This window comes from Sminthopsis crassicaudata, chromosome 1, assembly GCF_048593235.1.
Source record: "Sminthopsis crassicaudata isolate SCR6 chromosome 1, ASM4859323v1, whole genome shotgun sequence".
NCBI lineage: Eukaryota > Metazoa > Chordata > Mammalia > Dasyuromorphia > Dasyuridae > Sminthopsis > Sminthopsis crassicaudata.
Window position 1 is genome coordinate 428,796,692 of NC_133617.1, and position 13,672 is coordinate 428,810,363.

Sequence of the window (13,672 nt, forward strand, 5' to 3'; positions counted from 1 at the left end):
CCCAGGGTCACACAGCTGGGAAATGTTAACTGTCTGAGGTCAGATTTGAACTCAGGTCCTCCTTTCTTCAGGACTGCTGCTCAATCCACTGTGCTACTTAGCTGCCCCTATTTATTAAGTTTTTACTATATGCCTGGCACTGTGCTAAACCCTGAGAATATCAAGAAAGGCAAAAACATTGTTGACATCCGGAAGGAGTCTAATGGGAGAGAAAGCATCATATAACTGTGTACCCATACATGCTGTATACACTATAGATGGAAGATCATCTCAGAGGGAAGGCAGTAGTAGTAGTTTTTTTTTTTTCTTTTTCTTCTTCTTATTTACAAAATGTATGCATGGGTAATTTTTCAGCATTGACAATTGCCAAACCTTTTGTTCCAATTTTTCCCCTCTTTTGCCCCACCCCCTCCCCCAGATGGCAGGCTGACCAATACATGTTAAATATGTTAAAGTGTATGTTAAATACAATATACATATACATGTCCAAACAGTTATTTTGTTGTACAAAAAGAATCAGACTTTGAAATAGTGTACAATTAACCTGTGAATGAAACAAAAATGCAGTTGAACAAAAATAGAGGGATTGGGAATTCTGTGTAATGGTTCATACTTATTTCCCAGAGTTCTTTTGCTGGGCATAGCTGGTTCAGCTCATTACTGCTCTGTTAGAACTGATTTGGTTCATCTCATTGCTGAAGAGGGCCACGTCCATCAGAATTGATCATCATATAATATTGTTGTTGAAGTATATAATGATCTCCTGGTCCTGCTCATTTCACTAAGCATTAGTTCATGTAAGTCTCTCCAGACCTTTCTGAAATCATCCTGTTGGTCATTTCTTACAGAACAATAATATTCCATAACATTCATATACCACAATTTATTCAGCCATTCTCCAATTGATAGGCATTCACTCAATTTCCAGTTTCTGGCCACTACAAAGAGGACTGCCACAAAGATTCTTACATATAAGGTCCCTTCCCCTTCTTTAAAATCTCTTTGGGATATAAGCCCAGTAGTAACACTGTTCGGTCAAAGGGTATGCACAGTTTGATAACATTTTGAGCATAGTTCCAAATCGCACTCTAGAATGGCTGGATTTATTCATAATTCCACCAACAATGTATCACTGTCCCAGTTTTCCCACATCTCCAACATTCTGCATTATCTTTCCCTGTCATTCTAGCCAATCTGACAGGTGGTAGTGGTATCTCAGAGTTGTCTTAATTTGCATTTCTCTGATTAATAATGACTTGGAGCAACTTTTCATATGACTAGAAATAGTTTCAATTTCTTTGTCTGAGAATTGTCTGTTCATATCCCTTGACCATTTATCAATTGGAGAATGGCTTGATTTCTTATAAATTAGAGTCAATTCACTATATATTTTGGAAATGAGGCCTTTATCTGAACCTTTGATTATAAAAATGTTTTCCCAGTTTATTGCTTCCATTCTAATCTTGTCTGCATTAATTTTGTTTGTACAAAAACTTTTCAATTTAATATAATCAAAATTTTCTATTTTGTGATAAATAATGATCTCTAGTTCTTTCGTCATAAATTCCTTACTCTTTCACAAGTCTGAGAGATAAACTATCCTATGTTCTTATAATTTATTTATAATCTCATTCTTTATGTCTAGGTCATGAACCCATTTTGACCTTATCTTGGGTGTAATGTGTTAAGTGTGGATCAATGCCTAGTTTCTGCTATACTAATTTCCAATTTTACCAGCAGTTTTTGTCAATCAGTGAGTTCTTGTCCCAAAAGCTGGGGTTTTTGAGTTTGTCAAACACTAGATTATTAAAGTTATTGACTATTTTGTCATTTGAACCTAACCTATTCCACTGATCAACTAGTCTATTTCTTAGCCAATACCAAATAGTTTTGGTAACTGCTTCTTTATAATATAATTTTAGGGAAGATTTTTTTTTTTCCTGAGGCTGGGGTTAAGTGACTTGCCCAGGGTCACACAGCTAGGAAGTGTTAAGTGTCTGAGACCAAATTTGAACTTGGGTCCTCCTGAATTCAAGGCTGGTGCTCTATCTACTGCGCCATCTAGTTGCCCCTATAATATAATTTTGGATCTGGTTCAGCTAGACCACCTTCATTTGATTTTTTTTTTTCCCATTAGTTCTCTTGAAATTTTTGACCTTTTGTTTTTCTATATGAACTTTGTTGTTATTTTTTCTAGGTCATTAAAATAGTTTTTTTGGGAGTCTGATTGGTATAGCATTAAATAAATAGATTAGTTTAGGTAGTATTGTCATCTTTATTATATTTGCTTGCCCTATCCAAGAGCATTTAATATTTTTCCAGTTGGTTAGATCTGACATTATTTGTGTGGAAAGTGTTTTGTAGTTTTGTTCATATAGTTCCTGATTTTCCTTTGGCAGATAGATTCCCAAATATTTTATATTATCTGTTACTTTAAATGGAATTTCTCTTTGTAACTCTTAGCTGTTGGATTTTGATAGTGATATATAAGAATGCTGATAACTTATGTGAGTTTATTTTGTATCCTACAATTTGCTAAAGGTATGGATTATTTCTAATAGCTTTTTAGTAGAATCTCTGGGATTCTCTAAGTATACCATTATATCATCAGCAAAGAGTGTTAATTTGGTTTCCTCATTAACTATTCTAATTCCTTTAATCTCTTTCTTAACTCTTATTGCCGAAGCTAGCATTTCCAATACAATATTGAATAGTAATGGTGATAATGGGCAACCTTGTTTTACTCCTGATCTTATTGGGAATGGTTCCAGTTTATCCCCATTACATATGATACTTACTGATGGTTTTAAATAGATGGTACTGATTATTTTAAGGAAAAGTCCATTTATTCCTATGCTCTCAAGCATTTTTTAATAGAAATGGATGTTGGATTTTATCAAGTGCTTTTTCTGCATCTATTGAGATGATCATATGGTTTTTTAAAATTTGGTTATTGATATGGTCAATTATACTAATAGTTTTCCTAATATTGAACCAGCCTGATATAAATTCCTGATATAAATCTGCTTGATCATAGTGTATTATCCTGGGGATGATTTTCTATAGCCTTTTTGCTAATATTTTTTAAAGATTTTAGCATCAATATTCATTAGGGAGATTGGTCTGTGATTTTCCTTCTCTGTTTTCAATCTACCTGGTTTAGGTATCAATCAGTACCATGTCTGTGTCATAAAAGGAATTTGGTAGGACTCCTTCATTCCCAATTTTTTCAAATAGTTTATATAGCATTGGGGTTAATTGTTCTTTAAATGTTTGGTAGAATTCACATGAAAATCCATCTGATCCTGGGAATTTTTTCTTAGGGAGTTAATTAATAGCTTGTTCTATTTCTTTTTCTGAAATGGGACTATTTAAGCAATTTACCTCCTCCTCTGTTAATCTGGGAAGCCTATATTTTTGGAGGTAGTCAACCATTTCACTTAGGTTATCAAATTTATTGGCATATAGTTGGGCAAAGTAACTCATTATTACTCGAATTTCCTCTTCAATGGTAGAAAGTTCTCCCTTTTCATTTTTAAGACTAACAATTTGATTTTCTTCTTTCTTTTTTCTAATCAGATTTGCTAAAAGCTTATGTATTTTATTGGGTTTTTTTCATAAAACCAACTCTTAGTTTTATTTATTAATCCAATAGTTCTTTTTTTTACTTTCAATATTAATTCCTCCTTTTAATTTCAGAATTTCAAGTTTAGTATTTGATTAGGGTTTTTAAATTTGGTCTTTTTCTAGCTTTTTAAGTTGCAGGCCCAATTCATTAATCTTCTCTTTCTTTATAGTAGTAGTAGTAGTAGTAGTAGTAGTAGTAGTAGTAGTAGTAGTAGTAGTAGTGGTAGTAGTAATTGTTTTGGTGGTTTATCCTTCATTCTCGAAGAGGATTATAACATTAGGGACATGATGCCATGACATGCAAGTGAATTGGATTTAAGTGTGGGAGGGCTGTGCAAGATCACTTGCCTCACTTTCTCCTCCAGAGCCATCTTGGACCAATGGCAAGATATAGATCAAGATGACTAGAGATGCTCTGGATACAGTAGAAGACCTCAAGTTTTTAAGCCAGGTGTTTAACAGGTATCAGTTTGACTAAGATCACACCCATTCAGTGATTATGGCAATCTAGCAATTGACACAAAGAATGACCTTTCACTTAGTCCAAAAAAAAAAAATTACTAAATCTTGGAGGGGAAGACCCTCAGGGTATCTGGCCAAAAGAGAAATAATTGCTATTTCATTCACTCTGAATCAATAAGAACTTGAACTATGACCAAATGGGGTTTGGCCTGGAACCAATTGTTGACAAATCTTTGAGAGTCAGAGTGATTCGGGTTTAAGGAAGGGTCCATAAGAAAAAACCTTAGCCAGTAAACCCCAGGATATCTTGGGAGGGTTTCCCAACTGACCAGTTCCATTTGGGTCTCCAGTAGGACACCTCTACTCACAAAGGTTTTTGTCCTTCATCCTCAAAGATGACCATGACATCATGTAAGTGATGCCATGACGTGCAAGTGAATTGGATTTAAGTGAGGTAAGGTTGAGTAAAATCACCAATCTCATTTTCTCTGCCAGAGCCCTGTGGGTCCAGTGACCAGATACAGATCAGAGCGACTGGAGATTTCCTTGGATGCTGTGGAAACTTAGACCTTTTAAGCCCTGTCTTTAACAGTTTTAGTTTGACTGAGGCTGTACCCATTCAGTGATTAAGATGAATCTACTAATCAGGAAAATCTACTGAATCTACTGCTCTGGAAAGATTGTAGACAGGCTTGCTAAAGTATATTTGCATATGATTCACCTTCCAGATTACAGTCATGATTAAATAGCAAACATATCCTATATGTTGCTGGAAAGCAAGTACCAACTTGCATTCAAAGTTATAGTGTATATTTATTGAAGGTAGCAAATCACAGTATGAAGACAGAAATTTCTTAAATATAAGAAAGCCTTCACTTTAATAGAAATAGCTTCTGTATGAACAGTTGAGCAAGACAGAAACTGGAGAGAGACACTATCATTGTTATAACTCAGAAAGTAACTGCTTATCCTGAGATTTCAAGTATAATTTTCCAACTTTTCTTTATTTATTTTCACAGGGCCAGGTAGGGCCATAGATCAAGAGATAGAAGGAAACTTCTAGCTTATTCCTCCCCTCACACCTTCCCCCATCTTTCCTTCCCCCATTTTTCATATGAGGAAACTAAGGTTCATAGAGGTGGCAGCCTATTTGCTCAAAGTAACACAAGTAGTAAGTATTCATAGGATCATAAATTTGAACTGGAAGGAGCCTCAAAACTAGTTTATTCAACTAATTTTTTTCCTCCCTCTTTCCCTTCCTTCCTTTCTTCCTTCCTTGGTCAAAATACTAAATAATATATCAATAAAGACATATATGACTACCAATTAATGCTTGTTCAGTTCCAAATGGACCTGGTTAAATCCCTATTTTCAACTAGTTACAATGTGTTTTTAATCCTACTTCCACAGCATTCCTCACATCAATCTCCTCTCTTTATTAATTCTATATCTATCCTAGAATGATCATGCCCACATCTTGTATGACTATTGCCATGACCCCCTAATTGATCTTTCTGCTTCCAGCTTTTACAATCTCTAATCCACCCACCAAATTGCTCCAAGGTAAAATTCCTGAAATGAAGATCTGATGAGATCATCTACTTTATTTAGAAATCTTCAGTGGGTTCCCTATTGCCTTTAAAATAAAATACAATTTCAGTCTGACACTGAAGACCTTTTATCATCCAGTTCTTATTTACTTTTAAATTTTTATTTCACATTATTTCCTTTAAGATAGTTTTTACTATAGTCCATCTAAATGACTAATTCTCCCTGGTACATGACAGAACTCTGAACTTGAAACAAAGGATTCTTACAAGATGCTAAGTCAGTAGAATTGATAGAGACAATGGTTATCTAATTTAGCATGGTTCAGTATGATAGATTTAATCTTATAACAAATAATGGTTTCCTAGTGATATAATGATTGGTTTATATTTAGTGTAGAGCATATAAGCTAGAAGCCTCAGCCAGGTAGATTCAGAGATTCATAGAGGCAGAGAAGACAAGGGACTGGAGGCTGAAGCACAAGTCCTCATCTCACACCACCTTGGTGGCAGGGCTTTGCTCCTTCATTTTTTCCATTGAAACCAAGACTTCAGAAGATTTCTAAGAAAACTAACCAGGTCCTAGGAAAGGATACAAGATTTTGAAAGAGATAATAAAGGATTTGGACTTTAACCCCTGGCTATTCTTATGGTGATTACTGAACTGAAAGGAAGGCTGCTCTCCGAGACCCCAAGAAAACCGAACCAGAGACCATTACACATGTTAGCACCAGCTAGAATTTTCTTTTCTTCTCTCCTTTTTAAACTACACTTATTGAATAGTTTAATAACATTGCATTTACTTATTTATTCCTGTACAAGTTGTATCCTTCCAAAATATAAACTTCTTAAGGGTAGGTGTTGTTTTTCTTTTGTGTTTATATCCTCAGCACCTAGGACAGTTCTCTCTCTCTCTCTCTCTCTCTCTCTCTCTCTCTCTCTCTCTCTCTCTCTCTCTCTCTCCATACACACACACACACACACACACACACACACACACACACACACACACACACACATATTATATATATATGTACATATCTCAAGAAATAAAAAGAAATTTCTAGCTCATTCCTCCCCCCACACCTTCCCCCATTTTTCATATGAAGAGACTAAGGTTCATAGAATTGGCAACCTCCTTGCTCAAAGTAACACAAGTAGTAAGTATTCATAGGATCATAAATCTGAACTGGAAGTTGCCTCAAAGCTAGTTTGTTCAACTAAGACTTTTTAAGCCCAGTCTTTTGTCAGGTTTTATTTTGAGGACCAACAAGTTAAGTGATTTTCCAGGGTAATATAGTTAGTATGAATCAGAGGCAAGACCTGAACACTGGCCTTCCTAACATCTTGTATCTTTTCTCTCTGTTATATAACAGGTCATTTAATAGGTTTGTTTAAAAATATTCAATTCACTCAAATCAATTCAACACACATTTGTTGAGTGTATTTCATTTTCAAGGCAATGTATTGGTGCTAGAAAAATATAAAATAAAAATGAAATAAACTTGCTATCATTATGCTCACATTAAACTGAGTGATATGACATGCATATGGATATTTAAATATAAAAAATTAACAAGCATCTATTAAGGACAAATTAACAAGCATTTATTGTAGGCACTGGTATACATACTAGAAAATAAAATTTAGCACTCAGTATGAAGGATTAAAAAATAGATTTCATAGAATAGATTAAAGTGGCACCTGAGCTGAAACTTGTTGGTAGATAAGGATTCTGAGAGCTGGAGAGGAATAAGGAATGCATTCCAGATATAGGGGATAATCTGTAGAAAAGTAAAGAGATTGAAGGTAGAATATTGAACTCTATTATGATAGGGAAGAGGTCTGAAGTCAGGAAGGTTGAATTCAAACACTACCTAAGTTATTTACTAGTTTTATAATCATAGGCAAGTTGCTTCATTCTCTAAATGTCAGTTTCCTCATTTGTAAAAAGGAGACAATAAGACTTATACCAACTTGCCTCATAGAGAAGCATTATAAAAGGCTGGTACTATCTTACTCTTCCTTGTATCCCCAGCACTTAATAGGGTAACTAGCCATAGTAAGCACTTTATAAATATTTTTTGGAACACTGATTAATACTCTAGGTAAGACTTGTAAGCTGACGAGAGTCAGAACTAGAATGGTGGGCATTGGGATGGAGAGAATTATATGATGAAAGAAACAATGGAATTAGAATCAATAAAACTTGGTGCAAAGTTGGGTATGGGACTGTATAGAATACATATGGGGCTTTAAAAGAAAGAAGTTGAAAGGAAAATTATTTTTTAAAAAGGAGATTCATGAGCATATTCATGGAGAAGAGAATAAACTTAATTGATGTAATTGTCTTTGGTGCAGCAAACTATATCCTTAGGTTGCTCAAAATGGTTTGTAGTCATTTGATATTTCCTAAAGTTTTTTCTTTGGGTGAAATGGGTAATGGAGATTTCATTCTCACAATAGACTCAATATAATAGAAAGTAATCTAACTGAATCATAGTGGAAGGACATAGCACTCATCCTTGTAGAGACAGAGACAGAGAGAAAGAAAGAGACAGAGAGAATGGAGAATAGGGATAGGAGAATGCTAGGGGATACATTGTACTCTAACTCTGTTTAAGCACATATAGTTTATTCTAAAATCTTGAGACAGAGCTTTCCAGATGAATTGACTTGTGATTGCTTCTCAGAGAGTGAAGATTGGTATCACCTTAAGCCTCTGCTGAAGCTTTCTAAAAACATACATAAGGACTAACATTTACATAGTGCTTTTTAAGATTTACAAAGCATATTACATGTATTATCCCACTTGATCCTCACAATCATTTCGAAGGAGGGAGAGTCTTAATCTTAAACTTGTAGACCAACCATTTGAAATTTCCATTGTAACAATTATCTTTAGAAGCAAAAAAAGAAACCACAAAAAACCAACAAAAACTTATTATTACAGTTCCTTGAAAACAATCCCTGCACTCCTTTGGGCAGCTGATGGGAGAAAGGAGGGAGGAACCTGTTTACCTGAGAAAGGGAAGACTTATGGGGTATGTGTTTCATAAAAGCTTCATTTAATTTTCAGAGGGCTATCTTGTGGGAGAATTAGATTTGCTCTACTCAATCTACTCCTAACTGCCATCTATCACACTTTCCTATCTATGCACTCCTTCTTAGTTGCCAATAAATATATTCTGGTTTCACTTATCCTTAAAAAATCTTGTGACCTTGCTATTTTCTTGATATCGATCAGTATCCTCTCTTTCACTACTAAATTTTTAGAAAGAACAGACTCCATTTGCAATCTCCAGATTTTTATCCCTTAGTCCTCTATATTGTGGTAGTTCATAATCTCTATTGTCCTGAAGTTTTTCTTTCAAAAGCCAATCTCTTAGTGGCTAAATCTTATGCCTTTTCCAAAGTTTTTTTTTTTTTGGAAAATTTCTATAGCATTTGTCTTTGTTGCCATCCCTGCCTCCTGGATACTTTCATATATCTTGGATTCTGTGATGATTCTTTTATTTCCTCCTGTATGCCTGACTGCTCCATCTCTATTTCTTTCCTTCTTCTATGTTTTCCTAAGTGTGGATATCTCCTAAGGCTGTCTTTAAGTCCAACTCTTGATTATTTTTTCTACTAAATCTGTGTACCCAGTCACAACCTGCCTCCAGTTTCAATTGCCTCCTGGATAGTTTCATATATTGGCAGCTCAAATTCAGCACACCAGTTACCGTTCTCCTAGGAGCCTAAACTCTAAGTCTTGGAATTCTTGTTTGTTTTTTTTTTCTCCCTCCTCTCCTATCTGGTATCCACACCCCTCAGTCATTGAATCCTGCGTACTCTAACTTCTCATCATCTTCCTCTTCTCTCCATTCTTACTGACAAGAGTTTAGTTCAAGTCCTCAGTTCTTGCATATATTATTGTGATAACCTAGCAATTGTTTATCTTGTTTCCCATATCTCCTCTCTCCAGTGTGTCCTTCATAAAATGCCAAAACAATCTTTCTAATCATAGGTCTGACCCCATAACTTCTCTGCTCAAAATCTTTAGTGATTTTATATTGGTTCCATAACATGGCTTCTTATTTGAGGTCCATGGACCTATAAGGGTGGAGGTCTGTAAATCTGGATAGGAAAAAAAAATCCCATACATTTTATGTATTTAGTCCTATGTATTTTATCTTATGCATCTAAAAACAGTCTGAAAAGAGCTCCATAAGCTTCACCATATTCTTCAAAAGAGATTTGTGATACAAAAATGTAAAAACCCCTTCTCTAGAATAAATCTTGCATTTAAGGTCTTCACAACGGGCTCCAATTCACCCTTGCAGTCTTATCTTACATGTCTCCCTGTCACACATTTCACATTCCAGCCAAGCGATCCTGACGTGTCATTTCCCACTTCCAAAGCATTCTCACAAGACATCAGAACGCCAGGAAGGCATCTCCATCTTTCAGGTGGAGAAATCCTTTTCTTCAGAACAGCTCAGGCATCACCTCTTCGTGAATCATTTTCTCCTTCCCTTCCCCCCTAAATGTTTTCTCTTTTCTTAAATCTCTGTAGAACCTGTTGTATGGATCATCCAATATACATCCAATCCCTAACGCAAAGCTCTTCAATGTTTCTTGAAGGCACTTGCGGCGACATTTTTTATCATGTCCCCAATGCCTAGCCATTGAATGCCTTGAATATTAAGCGCTTAATAAATGTTGAATTAAATTTTGCTTGGCCCTAGAGGGCTGGAATAGGATCAATGCATGGAACCCACAGGGAACCAAACCATTGGAAAACAAAACGAACTTTTAAAAACCATTACAGCTGACGGTCAGTTCCCCGTAGCTGAGGTGGCGGGAGGTGCGTGATTAAGCAGGCATGCGGGTAGAAGGGGTTGTCTTACATTTGGGTGGTACATTACATTACATAATCCTTAGATTCCTTTCCAACTCTTAAGGATTCAATGCTTCTAGATACACATTTCTGTGATTCACTATTAGATTGTGGTCACCCAAGGATATTTCCGTATGCATGTTCATTTTGCTGGGCTCTACTGCGCTGTTGCGGGTATTGCTCTTGTGCGTTGGATAGAGGGAATAAACAATGATGAACCAAAAGAGGTATGTGATGCAACTCGGGACCCAAGGGTAGAGATAGGTTTGCGTCTTGGGAGCCAGTGATACGGGATAAAACCCGTCCTCCTCATAAGGAGGTCCCAGCCGGGCGCGGCTCCTGCACTGAAACACGTGACTCCTTGGCTCTAGCCCACAGCTAAGGGTAAGAGACCGCTGACAACCTGCTTGGGGCAAACGTGAAATACGCATGCGCACCCAATACTTCTAGCTTTTTTTTTTTTTTTTTTTTTTGCGGATGCAACCACTCTTAGCTCCTCCTTCTGCTTCTTCACTCTCTTCCCCCCACTCCCTCCTGCGCTCTTCACCCTTTATGACATTCCCTCTCCGCCACTCTCCTCCCCTCTCCCAAGCTCGTTTACGTCACGACAGACACTCTTCTGCACCAATCATCTCTAGGCATCGGGTGGGCCGGGGCGCGGAATGAGGCGAGATTAGCCAATGAGGGCCCCGGAGCGGGTGGGACCCGGAGAAGGGGAGGGGGGAGAAGTGGGCGGCACCTTCTCCTGTCAGCATGTGGGCGGGGGAGGGGGGCGCGGGGCGGGGGGAGGAAGGAGACGAGGGGAAGCGAAGCGGCCGTCGCCGCCGCCGCCGCGTTCCTCAGTTCTCAGTGTGGGCTCCGTGGCGCAGGCAGGGACTGTGAGCGAGGGGCGTGGGGGAGCCGGCTGAGAGCGGCGGCGGCGGCTCCGAGGCGGTCGCAGCGCCATGGGGGGGCGGTAGGAGCGGGCCCGGCGGGCCGTGTGGGGGAGAGAGGCGGCGGCAGTTCTAGTGCTCATCTCCCCGGCGGCGGCCCGAGCGCGGCGGCGGTTGGCGGGCAGCGGCCCGGCCCTCCGGCGGGCCAGGCTGGGGCTGAGGGGGTGGGGTGTGTGGTGAGCTCGGGGCCTGGGGGGTGGGGAGGTGAAGGAGGCCCCGGGGTGGAGGGGAGAGAGAGCAGCCGGCCGCTGGGCCCCGCCGCCAGCTCGCCAGACGACGAGGACGACGACGAGGAGGAGGAAGAAGCGGAGAGGAAGGAGGAGGATGGAGGATAAGAAGGAAGAAGGCGAATCCGAGATCCAGGAGCACGGGCCCGAGCATTGGTTCACCAAGTGGGAGCGGCAGTGCCTGGCCGAGGCCGAGCAAGAGGAGCAGCTGCCGCCGGAGCTGCAGGAGGAGGCAGCCGCCGCGCAGCCCGAGCACAAGCAGCAGAAGCTGTGGCACCTCTTCCAGAACTCGGCCACCGCCGTGGCCCAGCTCTACAAAGGTGAGGGGGCGTCCCCGAGACCCCCAAAGACTTCCCTTCCTCGTTCCCCCCCAAAAAAGCCAACAGGGGACACAAAATGGCGGAAGGTGGCGCCTCGGCTCCCCGACCGGCCCCGGGGCCCGGGCAGTGGGGCGGAGTCGCCCCCGTCTCCCCCCTCTGACCCCGGCTTCCCCGGGAGTAGGGGGAGGGGAGCCCTCGGCGGTGGTGGGTGGGGGAGGGAGGTCGGTGGGTCTGGTCTCCGCCCCGCTGCAGGTGGGGGCCTGAGGGGTGGGGCCGGGGTGGGGAAGCCCTGCCTTCCGGGGACGGGACCGGCGGGTGTCCCCGGCTGAGAACTCCCCCTCCTCTCTTCCCCAAAATGGCGAAGCACCACCCCGGGATGGGGGGAGGCGGGGAGCGGCCCTGGCCTTAGGGGGAGGTGCAGCGCCCTGGGCCGCGAGCCTGGGGGGGGGGAGGGAAATCCCTCCCTGGGCTCTCGGGGGCCACTAGGCCCGGTTTGTTTGCTGTTCCTGGGAGGTGTGAAAAGCTGCCACCTTCCTGGTGGGTGTGGGCTGGGGCGGAGTAGGACGGTGGGTGTCGGGTTATCCCTTGCCGGCCCGGAAGCTCTGCGCCTCCCCCGCTTTGCATGGGTCCGACACCACCTCCGAGGCCGCTGCCAAATCCGGGAAAAGGGGAGGAGGCGGCGACGGTATCAACAAAATGGCGAAGGAAGGGCCGGCTCTATTGTGCCCGGGTGATCCCGGAGCCGGGAACGAGGGGAGGGGCCGCTGTCCGGGTCGAGCTCGGGCGTTTACTCTGTTGCGGCTTTGCGGCCTGTAGCGCCGGCCTGAGGGGTTGGGATGAGGGAGGGTCAGCGACTGGCCTTTCTAAGGTCTGTGAGACTTGTAAAACCCCTGAACAAAATGGCGAAACCTAACATGGCCGTTCAGATTGAATGATTCCAAAATCCTGTTTTTCTGTATTTGTATTTCTTTAGATCGAGTATGTCAACAGCAAGGACTTTCCCTCTGGGTTCCCTTCCAAAATGCAGCCACTGCCGTTACCAACCTCTACAAAGGTAAAAATGATTTGTACCTCTCTCCAGGGTAAAATAGTATGTGACAATGTTGGGAGGATTTCTGAAGTTGGTGGCAGGGAGCCTTTTTTTCCCTTCTACGTGTGCAAGAAATTGTTTACAACTTCGAGTAATTGATTGCATGACTAACTCTGAGGGCCTTACATTTCAAAATATTCTTGTAGTGTTGTAATTAAATGTTGTGCGGTATTACTGCATTCTAAATGAAGAATACAGGAAAGAAAACAGTTGATAGTATTTGCGCTTTTTTTTTTTTTTTAATCCAGTGGTCATAATGGGAGCAACACTTGTAGTTGTCTTGTCCAATAATCAAATGATTGATTGCTTAGTTATATGCAAATGAGGCTATCGCCATTTGAAGTTAAATGACTTAAAACACCTGGTATGATCGTCTGGCTAGTTAGTAACTATGCTTATATTCTCTAATAAGTTGAAATTATTCTTTTTATTTCAAAGTTTGGATAGGCGGTCAATCTGTCTTATCATTGATTATAAACAAATTTTGATCTTGCATAAAAAATTTTAATTTGACCTCAAACCTATTCATGAATCATTTATTACTATTGCTGAAATTCATTGTCAACTAATTATTGCATTTTATAC

The 13,672-nt window shown here is 40.5% G+C and overlaps 1 protein-coding gene across 2 annotated transcripts in view; it reads left to right on the forward strand.

Moving 5' to 3' along the window:
• The first annotated feature begins 11,645 nt into the window (after positions 1-11,645).
• HAPSTR1 (HUWE1 associated protein modifying stress responses) overlaps positions 11,646-13,672 on the forward strand; it is a 154,318-nt gene continuing 152,291 nt past the window's right edge. Inside the window, exons 1-2 of one of the 2 annotated variants that reach the window (XM_074280517.1) lie at positions 11,646-11,997; positions 12,971-13,051. In XM_074280517.1, the coding sequence (XP_074136618.1) occupies positions 11,775-11,997; positions 12,971-13,051 (304 nt within the window). In that variant the 5' untranslated portion in view covers positions 11,646-11,774. The remainder of the gene's footprint in view (positions 11,998-12,970; positions 13,052-13,672) is intronic. The other variant, XM_074280516.1, reaches the window with a different exon arrangement.